Below are 13,980 nucleotides of genomic sequence, written 5' to 3'. Positions count from 1 at the left end.
TAACTGGAGTTTTTAAAGAAATCCGTTTTCCCTTGGCTTACAAAAGGAAGCTCTAGTGGAAAATAAAGAATGCTGTGAGCCTGTGACTTTGTGCATTATGTTCCACTGTTGGACATTTTTGCAAATTATAGGGCCATTATTTTCTATTTTTGATCCTGAACTCTTATATACACTAATATATTTTGTACTCCATATTATTTATCTATTGATGGGGAAGGATATTTGTAGGTCGAATAATTCCCATGTTATTTTGATGCCCGACAAGCACTGTAAGCAATGAAAATGCTTAAACACTTATTCGTATAAACAGCAATGATGGAGTTGCCTAACCAGCCTTGCCATTCTCCCTACTTTTGAAATTAATCAGATTTAAAATATCCTTAAAATAAGAATAGCTGCAATTTATTTCCTTCCTCAACATTTTCATCTCCTTCATTACCACACTTCCTGGCTTTGCTTAAAACAAAAACACCAAGAAAAATGTTTGCTGTATTTATGAAATTTTGATCTGCACAATTTATTTCACTTTCATTTTTTCAGACTGATCATTGCATTAAGAGGCTGAGTAAAGCCAGTATGGTTTTATCATTGCTTCAGAAAGAAAAGCTGTATGATCCAAAGATTAGCTTCTGAAATGTGATTCTGAGGAATGCTTAAAGCATTTTTCTTCTGCTGCTTGTGCCTGATGCTGGAGGAAGCTCTGAATCTGTGTTGCCTTGTATGTCAAAATGCCTTTAACTTTTGCACAGATGATGTAGTTTATTTTTCATAACTAAAAATATTTTAAATAGTCAATAGCATTTGCTCTGCATTGATTTGTAAAAAGACTGTTTGCTTGTCAACTCAAAGCAAGAATGCGAGTGGGAAAGAATAAATTGTATATAGGTTGGTCAGTTTGTGCTCGATTACCATAATTGTCCTGATCAATAAATGTTCCCGATGTTAACACAAAGTCAAGAAGCTAAAAAAGATCCACTCAGCATTACAGTTCTTATAATGAAGCTCAGCAATGAGCTTGAGCAGATGTAACATTCACCATTTAACTTCTTCTCCTTAATATTCTCCCCACCACCCTTTCCAGGATGCCACATCCTGGACCCCACTTCAGCTGCTTTGTACTGCTCTGGCAACTGTAAAGCTAGCAGAATCAGCTCACTGAATCCTTTGCTGGTGTATAAGTACCATGGTGTGCAACCACCTCTTCCCAGTGCCGAGGACAGGGAACATTCTCTGGTGAAAGCAGGCGTAGCCAGGGGGTTCCTTCCAATTCCATTACAATCCCTGGTTTCTGGATCAGGCCCTTGCAGCCATAGGCTGCAAAGGAGTGGTGGAATGGTATTGGGCCAAGAAGGCGTCTGAATGTTAGAATAACCATAAGGTTGCTCTTATTTACACCAGAGACCAGCCGAGCCCTAGGATTAGGTGAGTGTTATGATAACTTACAACTGCAAGTGTCTCCTCCTTTCCCCTGGTCTTGCATAAAGACCAGAGGATCTAGCCCTGTGTTCTTAGTCCCTTTCCCATATATACATTCTGATTCCTATCTCTTATGCAACAGTGTAAATCCAATGAAATTTCATCAACATAAGTGAGATCAGAATTGAGCTTATAGCATTTAAAACTGCTTTTAAAATGCCCTAGCATTAACATCCCATATTTGCCTCCAGGCTCCTAAGCTATACAGTCAAGCTGGAAAATAGGTTTTGTTAAATTCATCTCAGATTAAGCACAAATTGCTTCCTCCTAGGCTTTCTGTAATTGTAGTATTTAATGTCCTTGGGATTGTAGTATTTTGCTGTGACCTCTTACCTATACTGTATTTCTAAATAAGAGAGAAATAGCAACAGGTTGTAAAATTTAATACATATGAAACAGATCCAATGAAATTTTGTAATATCTGAATATTCTTAAATGCAACAATAAAGCAAAATAAAAAACAGAGTGTCTGATTCTTTCTCTTATAGCCTTTTCCTTAACATGTTTTGGAGAAAACTTGGCCTAAACTTAGGAGGAAACCCCATAATTGTCCCTTAAAATTTGAATTGCGTCAGTGTAGATAAGACACAAGGCCAAATTCTGCATTGGTGTAACTCCATCAGCTTCAGTGATGTTACACCACAAATGTATCTGGCCTGTGGTTTACAACTAGTCCCCTTGAGGCAGGACTCTTGGAAGCAGGACTGTATTTTAATTATAAACAGACAATTTGTTTTGGATTGAATACAGAGCATGAAAATGTAACTGCTATGGGCACTAACTACATATATGGTGATATTATCCCTGTGTCTCCAGTGCTCTTTAGTTTTGTTGTCCAGGTTTTGCAGGTGGCTAAATGACCTTACAATCTTTTTTTTTTTCCTTCAATGTCTGAATGAGCCCCAGTTGTATTTAAGATTACACAAAATTATAGTGCTGGCTGAAGCCTTTTGTTATACATCTTGCAATCAATTTAGCAGAATAGCAGTTTATTGTTTGCAAGGATGCTGTATATTTCAGTTAACCACCTAATCACTGGAAGAATTTTTTCTGTTTTGCAAGTTAACAGATGTTGTTGAAACTCTGACTTGAGACTCTGTTCACAAGTGCTTGAATACAAAAAGGCATCGCAGGAAAGGCATGATCTGCTTTAAGGGGGAAAAAGGTCCCACAGTCATTGAACCAGTTAAAACACTGCTTGAAATGGGTTAAAGCCATCTTCAACCTCTTTTCATGTTGATCAGACTTTGAAATCAAACAGTGGGCCAGTTTTGGGAAAAATGTGTAGCATAGCTGTGAGGTAGGAAACTTCCTCCAAAACATTAGGAAATGGAGAAATCTGGTCCATATATATCATTCGTAGAGGATATGTTTGAGGGAGATGACAAGATCTTGGGATACTTTTTCATTACTGACAGGTTGTTAGTACATTGCATGGTAGATCAAAACAAAAAGAATATACTCCTTCGCATATGCACAATGTGCCTCAGGTGGCACGTGACCAGGATTCATCACCGAATTTGGTCCACTGTTTGGATCATTAGCTTCCCCGGCCCAGGCCAGGTACTGAGGGGAACGCTGATCCATGTCCCCCAGTGAAAGTACTGGCATGAGCTGGACACAATTTGTGGTATAGTCCTTGCAAAATGTTGGATGAAAGTATTTACCATCTTTTATGGTTTTTAGCGTATTGTGAAATGTAAAGAGCTCAATAGATTTTCACAGCTTGGTTTGTGAAATCAATTTCCAGCTCAACAGCTTGCAAAATTGTGAAATCAGAGTCAAGTGTAAATTTATAATTTACACAAACCAGGTGACTTGGGAATGAAATGGCAAGAGACTTATGCACACTGGTTTGACATCCAGAAGTTGCATGGGAATCTGTAGATCCACCAACCCATGATTCATCTAGCACTGAGAGACAAGCTGAGACACCAAGGTGCTGATGGCACTAGGTGGACAGCAGATGCTAGATCTTTCCATTGAGCAGGAGCAGGTGGGGACCCACATGAGCTCAGTTTTCTTTTGGGTATGCTGGGCACTGGAGGACCTTCAGTAGGCCCTGGGCACTGGAGACCTTACTGGGCACTGGAGGACCTTCAGTAGGCCCTGTTTACTCAGCAAGAGATGATGGGCCATTTCACCTCTGTGCAGCAAAAGGTGAATACAGTTGGTTAGGTGACCATGCATGGGGTGACAGTCAAACAAGGCATTACTTCTAGTACATTGCTGTCAGTGGGCTCCTTCTCTGGTCCTGCACTGTGACCTCTTCTTCCCTTTCCACAGTGCATGAAGATGTGGCAGGTTTCCAAGAGGGGAGCCAGTGGAGGAAAAATTTCTAGCAGTTTTGAGCACTCAGAGTAAAGGCTGTGAGCTTGAGGATGAAGCAACAGTGGTGGTTGTTTTTCATTGGTTTTTATAGTGTGGCAGAAAATAAGCCAGCCTGTTTGCTATCAGGACCACTGATTCTTATAGTCTTTGTACTGTGACTTCAGCACAATAAAAAATATGTCCCCTAGAATTCTTAGGTTCTGGGCTCCATGGTCAGAGGAGGCCTGAATACAGAGGGTGTCATCAGGCCCATGCATCGCTAATTAATGTGCCAGCTGGCCACTTATTAAGCAGCCTCTCATGAGGTAGGGTTGCCAACCCTTCAGGATTGTCCTGGAGTCTCCAGGAATCAAAGATTATTATTCAGTTAAATATTCTGTCATGTGATGAAATCTCCAGGAATAGGTCCAACCAGAATTGGCAACCCTATTTGAGGATGTGGAATAAGATGAAATCAAGTGTCCATCCAAGTAGACAGGCAGGGGCAGATCATGTGCAAGATCTCAATATTTTGGAGGATCTAGAAATTTTGTCGGATCAGTCCCCTGTTTAGATCAGCTTGTGGTCTTTGTATTCAAACTTGTATCCTGAGAAAACTGAGCAGGTGTATCACAAGTGTAGGTACTTAATCATTATTTCCACAGATACAGTTAAAGCTGCATAAAGCTTTGGGGTTTCCCTTCTTTGTACCTTTAGTATCTGAGAGCAAGTTTAATACATCTCTGAAAAATCCCTATAGGAAATGCCTTTTTCCCCTGGTGGTGCATTCCTCATAGTTTACAATTCCACTCAAAATTCCCTTAGTTGTCTTTATTAAAGCCATCAGTTATTACTTCCACCTTTTTTGCCTGTTTGTATGAATAGTTCAAGCCTAATGATACAGGAGGTGTCTGATGCTAGGACTAGCCCGCTTCCTAAGATTAGGTCCATAATAACCCCAGACTCTGCAGGTTGTTTCACAAACTGCCTCAGTAAGCAATTCTCCATGACCCTTTATAAATCCTTTCTTCTCTTTAATTTTTGCCTGATTGTTATCCCAATCAATAGCTAAGTAATTGAAATTCTTCATGATCAAGGACCTAGTCTTTTTACAGGCATAAGAAAATTGTTTTACTGATAAGTTATCTGCTTTCCTTCTTTTTGTAATTGCATAGGTTTTATGTCAGTTGTACATGTACATAAGAAGACAAAGCAAGGTTGTAGATAATTATGTACACAAAACCAATCAGCAAAAATTACATAGAGTATACAAGACATTTATTTTCAATATATACTGACCTTGGATTATTCATTTCCCTGCTAGATCTGAAAAGACTCTTGAGACAATGGGCCAGATCCTTAGCACCACTCTACCTACTTCCAGTGGTGCAAAGCAATTCTATAGCCAGTTTCACCAGCCCCTTGAAGATTCCACCTCTATTGAGGAATATGTGGTTAGTGTAGAGTTGTGTTAGTGGAACTGCCTTCACCATCCTTAGCCCCTGGTGCAGGGGTGTGGCTGAGGGAAATGAGCATGGTCAGGTGGTAGTCTGTGTGCCTTGGGAGTCCGCTTGTCAGAACAGCTCTCAAACTGCTTTAATTTGTGTTGGGGTCCTGACAAATGGAGATTAGTTCTAGGACCTGGGGGCCTATGGTGCGGTTTACAGACCCCTCACTAAGATAAAAGGAATGGTGGAATGGTATTGGGCCAAGAAGGCTCTGCAGCTGCCAGGCATGTTCCTTATGGAGGATCTGCTTAAAAGGGGAGCTCTGACAGTCAGGTGGGGGAAAGAGTAAGGGAGAGACTGGCTGAAAGAAGGCAGGCAGGTGGTAGTTGCTGAAGCAGAGCAATCTAGAGGGGGAAGATCAGGACTGAGTAAGACTCATCTGGGAGAATGGGGAACTGATCTTGTCCCTTTTCCCTCTTCTTTTACTAGGGGGAACAACTGGACTCTGGGAGTGAGCTTGGAAGCTACCTTCCCCCTCCCGCCCAACCTGCTGGGGCTCCAAATTACTGAGACTGTAGAAGAAGGCTGGGGCCACATCTCCAAGATGAAGGGAAACAGGGAAGGTAGGAAGAGGCCCGGAGAAGCTGATCTGGAGTATCAGCCAGAGGGGTCTGAGCCACTCCTTGCCTCTCTCCCCTTGGTCCTGGGTCAGGACCCAGTGAAGAAGGAGGGCCCACGTCCTCCTACCCTTCCCTAGTTCCCCTAGCCACCTGAGAGATCCTGGTGGACTCTGGCCCCAGAGTGAAGCCTGCTACAGGGCCATAAAAGTGTCTTAAAGCGTCCTTGCACATCCCCACCTATCCTCTGGTCTTGTACTGAGCACAGTCTGGTCGGACTGGATGATCTTGCCTAGTGTGTGTATTTGAGAATTGTGGACTTGAATGGCTAGATAGCTAGAAGGTGTACTTCCTTCATCTGTGCCTAAATGTTGACATTCTTTTCCAGTTATTCGTTTCTGATAAAGGCTCAGATCCTGAAAGTACTCCCTCTTATGGAACTCCCATTGACTCCTAAGTCAGGTCCAAAGTCAGTCTTTCCATCAGAGCTTCTGTGGGAAATTTGCTCAGCCATTCTGCATATGATTTTATTACTGATATATAAAAACACATACATGTATGCACATATATACTCCTGCAATGACAGTCCACTGACAAGGAACAGCAGAACTATGGGCATGTTCTTGCATATAGTCAATGGGAGTTTTAGTACTATTTCAGTAAGACCAGGATTGGACCCTTAAACCCCAACTTTTTCTCAAGCACACTGCAGAGTTTTCATTCCCGCTTTTCCTTCTAGAATAAATCATTTATCTCTATCCTACCTCTGACCTCCCTCTTTGATTGCAGTTAATGGAACTGTCACCTTTATGTACTCATGTTCCATTTCTCAACCTGTCTGGACTTTGGCCTCCAAAGGTTACCACTGCTAGTGAAGTAATATGATTAAGTGAGTCTTTTTAGACAGATTTATGCAAAGAGTTTCTTCTCCAGCAAATGTCACATCTAGTCTAGTTCTGTAAAAGAGAATATTTCAAAGATGTCAACTGCCATTGAAAAACACTAAATTGTTCTACAGCACTGTTAAAAAGACTGTGGACCAGATCACAGCAAGGCTGATTTACACCATCTAAGGATCTGACCCTACTGCTTACAATAGTATTTTTTTAATAAGGAAACAAAGAAAACAGAACTTTTCTTCTACATTAGAAAGAAGAGCTTCCACTAGTTACCATGTAATTAAAAGGAAAAGTGATGTATTTTAAGAGTGCCTATCCGTAGGGGCATGGATCAGCGTTCATGTCGCACTCCTCGTCCGTACCCAGCCCAGGCTGGGAAAGCTAATGATCTAACCAGCAGACCAAATTTGGTGATGAATCCTGGTCATGTGCCACCTAAGGTACATTGCACATATGCTTGGAAGTGCCTATCCATAATCCATGGACGTTGGGAAGATTTTGAAAAGCAAAAGGTAAAACAGATCTTCTTGTTACTGAAGTTTTCCTGAGTTAAACCAGGTGGTAACATTTGAAATAAAACAAAGGAAAATTCAGTTGTCTTGCATTCCTTGCAATATACTAGATGGTACATTACATAACAAAGAGGCAAATATCTACAGTATATTTTATGACTTTTGTCAAGGTTCCTCCCCCACTCTGAACTCTAGGGTACAGATGTGGGGACCTGCATGAAAAACCTCCTAAGCTTATCTTTACCAGCTTAGGTCAAAAACTTCCCCAAGGTACAAAATATTCCCCCCGTTGTCCTTGGACTGGCCGCTACCACCACCAAACTAATACTGGTTACTGGGGAAGAGCTGTTTGGACGCGTCCTTCCCCCCAAAATACTTCCCAAAACCTTGCACCCCACTTCCTGGACAAGGTTTGGTAAAAAGCCTCACCAATTTGCCTAGTTGACTACAGACCCAGACCCTTAAATCTTAAGAACAATGAACAATCCTCCCAACACTTGCACCCCCCTTTCCTGGGAAATGTTGGATAAAAAGCCTCACCAATTTGCATAGGTGATCACAGACCCAAACCCTTGGATCTGAGAACAATGAAAAAGCATTCAGTTTTTTACAAGAAGACTTTTAATAAAAAATAGAAGTAAATAGAAATAAAGAAATCCCCCCTGTAAAATCAGGATGGTAGATATCTTACAGGGTAATTAGATTAAAAAACATAGAGAACCCCTCTAGGCAAAACCTTAAGTTACAAAAAAGATACACAGACAGAAATAGTTATTCTATTCAGCACAATTCTTTTCTCAGCCATTTAAAGAAATCATAATCTAACACATACGTAGCTAGATTACTTACAAAAAGTTCTAAGACTCCATTCCTGGTCTATCCCTGGCCAAGACGACTACAGACAGACACAGACCCTTTGTTTCTCTCCCTCCTCCCAGCTTTTGAAAGTATCTTGTCTCCTCATTGGTCATTTTGGTCAGGTGCCAGCGAGGTTACCTTTAGCTTCTTAACCCTTTACAGGTGAGAGGAGCTTTCCCCTGGCCAGGAGGGATTTCAAAGGGGTTTACCCTTCCCTTTATATTTATGACAACTTTATATTTACGTTTTGAGATTCTAGAAGGTTCAGTGCACATGCAACTGCGCTTGCTGGATTTGACATGAAACAAAAATATAATAATATTCTGCACTGATATAACACCTCCCAACCTCGGATCTCAAGGTATGTTTAAAACAGTAATTCCTTAAGCCTCATAATACCCTCAGTGTTGTCACCGCTTGTGATTTTATTGTGAGCCTCACAATATTTGGTGGTTTACTTAAAGCTGCAGAACCTGGAGTTATATAACTATGGAGAACCTCAGCTTTCATTTTAAAATAGTATGTTTTTAGCCCTCCTGATTTTGGAGAAAAGCTTGAAAATGTGACTCAAATATACCCTAAAGGCATGGAAATAAGAAGACAAATAAACCCAGAATTTGTTTTATAAAAATCACATGATTTATTAGCCAATCTCATGACATTTTTAGGCTCGACTCATGAGGTTGAATGCTTGATGTTGGCAATATTGCACTCCAGCGGTGAAGATATTGTTATCTCTATTTTATATACTGGCTAGCAGCCAAACTTTCAAAAGTGGTCGCAATTCTGGGTGCCTCCATTTTTTTGGGTGCTCAACTAGAGATAACTGGATGTCTGAAATTGGGCACCCAACAAATGGAGAGACCGAGAATCAGTGGCGGCTCTTGAAAATATTAGTCTAAGTCTTTGTTTCATTAGCAATGAGTGATTCAGTAGTCAGAGTTGGAGGAAAGAGATCTTTATTAACGACACTAAGAAGACAGTATTCCATGCTAATGGTGTGTGTGTGTGAGCAGCCTGACCTTGTGTGTGCGTGTATGTTAGCGGCATGACCTCAGCTTTACTCTTGGGACCCTGGTGGCACATCAAACTCAGTTAGGGTTGCCAGGAGTCCAGTTTTCGACAGGAACGCCCGGTCGAAAAGGGACCCTGGTGGCTCTGGTCAGCACAGCCGTTAAAAGTCCGGTTGTCAGTGCTGTGGGGCTAAGGCAGGCTAGGCCCTACCTGTCCTGGCACTGCACTGTGCCCTGAAAGCGGCCAGCAGGTCCGGGGAGCTACGCGGGGGGCCACGGGGCTCCGCATGCTGCCCCCACCCTGAGCACCGGCTCTACATTTCCATTGGCCGGGGGGCGATGTCCGCGGATGAGAGCAGCGCGCAGAGCCTCCTGGCCCCCTCACCTAGGAGATGGACTTTCCTGACTGCTTCCGGGGCGCATCGCAAAGCCAGGACAGGTAGGGAGCCTGCCTTAGCCCCACTGTGCCATTGACCAGGAGCCACCTGAGGTCAGCCCGTGCCCCAAGCCCGAGACCCAACCCCCTGCCCCAGCCCTGAGCCCCCCCATCCCAAACCCAGAGCCCCCTCTTGCATGCCAAACCCCTCATCCCTGGCCCCACCCCAGAGCCCTTACCGCCCATAGAGAGCCCTCACCGCTCCTGCACCCCAACCCCCTGCCCTAACCCAGAGCCCCCTCCCACACCCTGAACCCCTCATCCCTAGCCCCTGCCCAGAGCCCATACCCCCTCCTGTACCCCAAGCCCCTGCCTCAACCCACAGCCCCCTCCCACACTCCGAATCCCTCGGTCCCACCCCCCCAGCCTGGAGCCCCCTCCTGCACCCCAAACCCCTTATCTCCAGCCCCACTCCAGAGCCTGCATTCCCAGCCAGAGCCCTCACTCCCTCCTACACCCCAACTCCCTGCCCCAACCTGGAGCCCACTCCCTCATCCTGAATCCGTCATTTCTGGCCCCACCCTGGAGCCTGCACCCCCAGTTAGAGCCCTCATCCACTCCTGCACCCCTGCCCAGCCCAGTGAAAGTGAGGATGGGGGAGAGCGAGCCACGGAAGGAGGGGGAATGTAGTGAGCATGGGAGTGGGGCCTCGGGGATGGGGCAGGGCTAGGGTGTTCAGTTTTGTGGGATTAGAAAGTTGGCAACCCTAAACTCAGTCCCTCCTGAAACCACCTCTCTCCAGTCTCACTTACCTTACAACATTAAATAGGGCTGAATGAAATTAAAAATTCCCTTCCTGTGGACAGTTCCCACATTTGTTCTCATTCATGGAATGGAAATTCCAAAAAATTGAGATATAGAAATGTTGAAATGTTTTTTTTCAAGATTTTTGATTGAAACAAAATATTTTGACATTACCAAAATCAAAATGTTTAGTTTTTGTTTGTCAGACTGACCTGATTTGTTTCGAATCAATTTAGTATTAAACTGAATTTTCCCATTGTGGCACATTGCCTCATTTTAGAAGCCTGTCCCCTATGGGGTAGATGCCATGGCTGGACTACATCTCCCATGAGCACCATACAGAACTTGATCAGAGGGAAATCTGCATTGCATTATTGGAGATAATGTCCTCTAGAGAGCACAGCCTGTAGGCAACAATGGGGATAAAAACTACAATTCCCATAAGGCAATGTGCTGATAAGGAAATACAGTTCGACGTTTTATTTAACTTAATCAAAACAAAATGTTTTGAGCCAGTTCAACAGAACTAAATATTTCAGTTTGAGTCAAAATGATCCAAAATGCAATAATTCATTTAGATTTTTCCAATAAAAAATTGAATTTTTTGGGCAAACTTTCCCACTGAAAATTATGATTTTGTGGAAACTGATTTTCTGACAGAAAATCATTCTAATGGAAAATTCCTGCCCAGTTCGAACATTAAATGATTAGCAAAGGTCACAAAGTGATTCAGTGGCAAGGCTGGGAATAGAACGCACAGCTCCTGACCACTATGGGCTCTAACCACATGATAACACTCATCTTTCCATGAGCAGGGTAATTCTTGCAGTATTTGTGTCTCTGCGAAAATGAGAAAATTCTAGGAATTTTGTAAGAATGCTTCCTATTACAAGACTTCTTTCCAAAGAATATTCAGATAGTAACAGGGACAAGTAAACCAGGGCTCCCAGGAGCCTCTTAGGGGTATTTCTACACCTCAGTTAGACACCTGCGGCTAGCCCATGGCAGCTGACTTGGGCTCACAGGGCTCGGGCTAAGGTGCTGTTTAATTGCAGTGTGAACATGCAGCCTGAGTTCTGGGACCCTCGCAGGGGCCTCAAACCGAGGCTCCAGCCTGAGCCCAAATATCTATACCACAATTAAACAGCCCCTTAGCCTGAATCAGCAGGCATGGTCCAGCTATGGGTTTTTAATTGCAGCGTAGACATACCCTTACTCTCCAGGCACTCCCAAGCACCAGACTTAGGCTATGTCTACATGACAAATCGACCTACGCTGCACAACTCCAGCTATGTGCATAACGTAACTGGAGTTGACGTACCTTAGGTTGAGTTACCGCGGGGTCTACACCATGGGCGGTCGACAGGAGAAACTCTCCCATCGACTTACCTTACTCTTCTCGTCGGGGATAGAGTACAGGGGTCGACTGGAGAGCGATCTGCTGTTGATTTGGCGAGTCTTCACTAGACCGGCTAAATTGACCGCCGGTGGATCGATCTCAGAGCGTCCATCCTGGCTGTAGTGTACACATTGCCTTAGACTCATAGACTTTAAGGCCAAAAGGAACCATCATGATCATCTAGTCTAACCTCCTGCATGTTGCAGGTCACAGAACTTCACCCACCCACTCCTGTAACAGACCCATAATCTCTGGCTGAGTAACTGAAATCCTCAAATCTTGATCTAAAGACTTCAAATGATAGAGAATCCACTATTTACGCTACCTGCATGTATGCCATGTTGCAGAGGAAAGCGAACACCCCCCCCACCCCCAGGCCCAGGGTCTCTGAGAATCTGACCCCAGGGGAAAATTCCCTCCTGACTCTAAATATAGCGATCAGTTAGACCCTGAGCATGTGGGCAAGACCCACCAACCAGACACGTCGGAAAGAATTCTCTGTAGTAACTCAGAGCCCTCCCCATCTAGTGTTTCATCGCTGGCTGTTGGAGATATTTGCTATTAGCAGCAGTCACAGATCACCCATTGTAGTTAGTCTCATCATATCATCTCCTCCATAAACTTTTCAAACACTCTTGTGCCCATTACTTGTGCAGAGACCTGGCACAGTCTAACCCTATCCGCAGTTTAGAATACATGTACTATGGCTACAGCTGCCTTTTGTTCCTTTTTTCAGGAAACTCTCCCCATTTGGATAGTACTATCCTATCCCCATCTCTTAGGGTCATTTAAACAACTCTTACATGTACTTGGGATTGACCTCTCATGACATTGGACTGCAACTTTTGACCCTCAGGGCAAAAGTCTCAAAGGTGGTAGCCCTAAATACGAGCACCAAACCACAGCTCACAGTCATGGTTTGTTGATTTTGGCTACTGTTATACATTTTTGGCCCAATGCTGACAATGCCCATTTCAATGCCTGTTCCCTAGTTCAGAACTAGGCTTGTATATTGTTTCCTTGTGTTGCTCTTTCTTTGGGTTGCTGTGTGGCTTCTGTGTTCACTACAGATGGGAAATACTGTCCAAGCTACGCCCATAAATCCCCCTGGATTTCTGCAGTCTCACAAGGTTACAGGATTATAGTGGCTGGCAGAATTTGGGTTGCATTATAATTTTATCAGTAGTACTTTAAAACCTATTTCTCCTCTTTGATTTTTTTTGAATAAAAGAGAAATAAGTCTCCTACGGAGGCAAAAAATTTGAATTCTTGCAAGGTATAACACACACTTCTGTTTTACAAAGCAGTGCAGCTTGACAGCTATAACCAACAGTCAGCAGATCTTTGTAAAAGAGTTCAAAATGAAGTACTATAACCAGGTCCAGAATGAAAAACATACAGCTGTACCAGTCAGTACAGATCTTGCTGAGTGCTCAAGCAGATTCAAAGAAAGCAGAGGGGAGAATTTCAACCAGTTGTGGCTTAGGTTCAATTAACCAATCAGAAAATGCATTACAAATGTGCTCCAGCCAAGAGAGGAACATGAGGCTTTCCGGCAACTGCTAGCAGTCAGGAAATTGCCCTGTGAGGAAAATTGTGGTTTCTTTAAACTGCTGTCTGCATACCCACTGCTAGCTAATATAATATTTCAGTTTGGACACGTAAGTGACCACTGTTCTCCAATCCAAACAATAATTAGCTGTGTAGCAAAGTCATAGATCACTAATGCATACAACTCAGGGTTTTCTTTAGGCAACAATGTACGGTAGGCCTTGCTCCGCTCTTAGTTCAGAGCAGTGATTCTTCAGCTCTCCCAAGCTGAGGGCCCCTTTGGTACTTTTGGAGGCTTCCCTCTAAAAATGTGGTGATAATTTTTCGTTTTCAAGAAAGTCAAAATGTTAATGTTGTGATGATTAGATAGAAAATCCAATTACTCTGCAAACTCTGATAATGTTTTCTACCTGGTCTGTGTATCTACTCTGCACTCTTTTAGCAAACCCTTCATGGTCGTATCGGGCACCACGTAGTGTCCTCGGACCCCAGTGTGACAGTCTCTGTTTTAGTGAATGATTCCATGGACTGTAAGCAGGTTTTATTTAGAAAATTGTCTGTTCCTCATATAAGATGTTTCAGTTTTAAAAGGTATAAAGTTCAAATACTAGCAAGGGTAGCGGGAAGGTTGCTTGTCTGTGTGAATAACCACTGGAAATTGTTCAAAGTGAAAAGATTTTTGGAATCGTGTGTGTGATCTGTTTATTTCTTGCATGT

The 13,980-nt window shown here is 43.2% G+C and overlaps 1 protein-coding gene across 8 annotated transcripts in view; it reads left to right on the top strand.

The window, feature by feature from the left end:
- FGGY (FGGY carbohydrate kinase domain containing) overlaps positions 1-13,980 on the top strand; it is a 261,928-nt gene that overhangs the window by 56,002 nt on the left and 191,946 nt on the right. For 5 of the 8 annotated variants that reach the window (XM_077823934.1, XM_077823942.1, XM_077823936.1 and 2 more), the window contains one exon: positions 5,724-5,857. The exons of the other annotated variants lie outside the window; for them this stretch is intronic. In XM_077823934.1, the coding sequence (XP_077680060.1) occupies positions 5,724-5,857 (134 nt within the window). The remainder of the gene's footprint in view (positions 1-5,723; positions 5,858-13,980) is intronic. 8 annotated transcript variants of the gene reach the window in all.

Source organism: Eretmochelys imbricata, chromosome 8 (genome assembly GCF_965152235.1).
Source record: "Eretmochelys imbricata isolate rEreImb1 chromosome 8, rEreImb1.hap1, whole genome shotgun sequence".
NCBI classification, from domain to species: domain Eukaryota; kingdom Metazoa; phylum Chordata; order Testudines; family Cheloniidae; genus Eretmochelys; species Eretmochelys imbricata.
The sequence above is the reverse complement of the archived record's forward strand: the minus strand, read 5'-3'. Positions and strand labels throughout refer to the sequence as shown.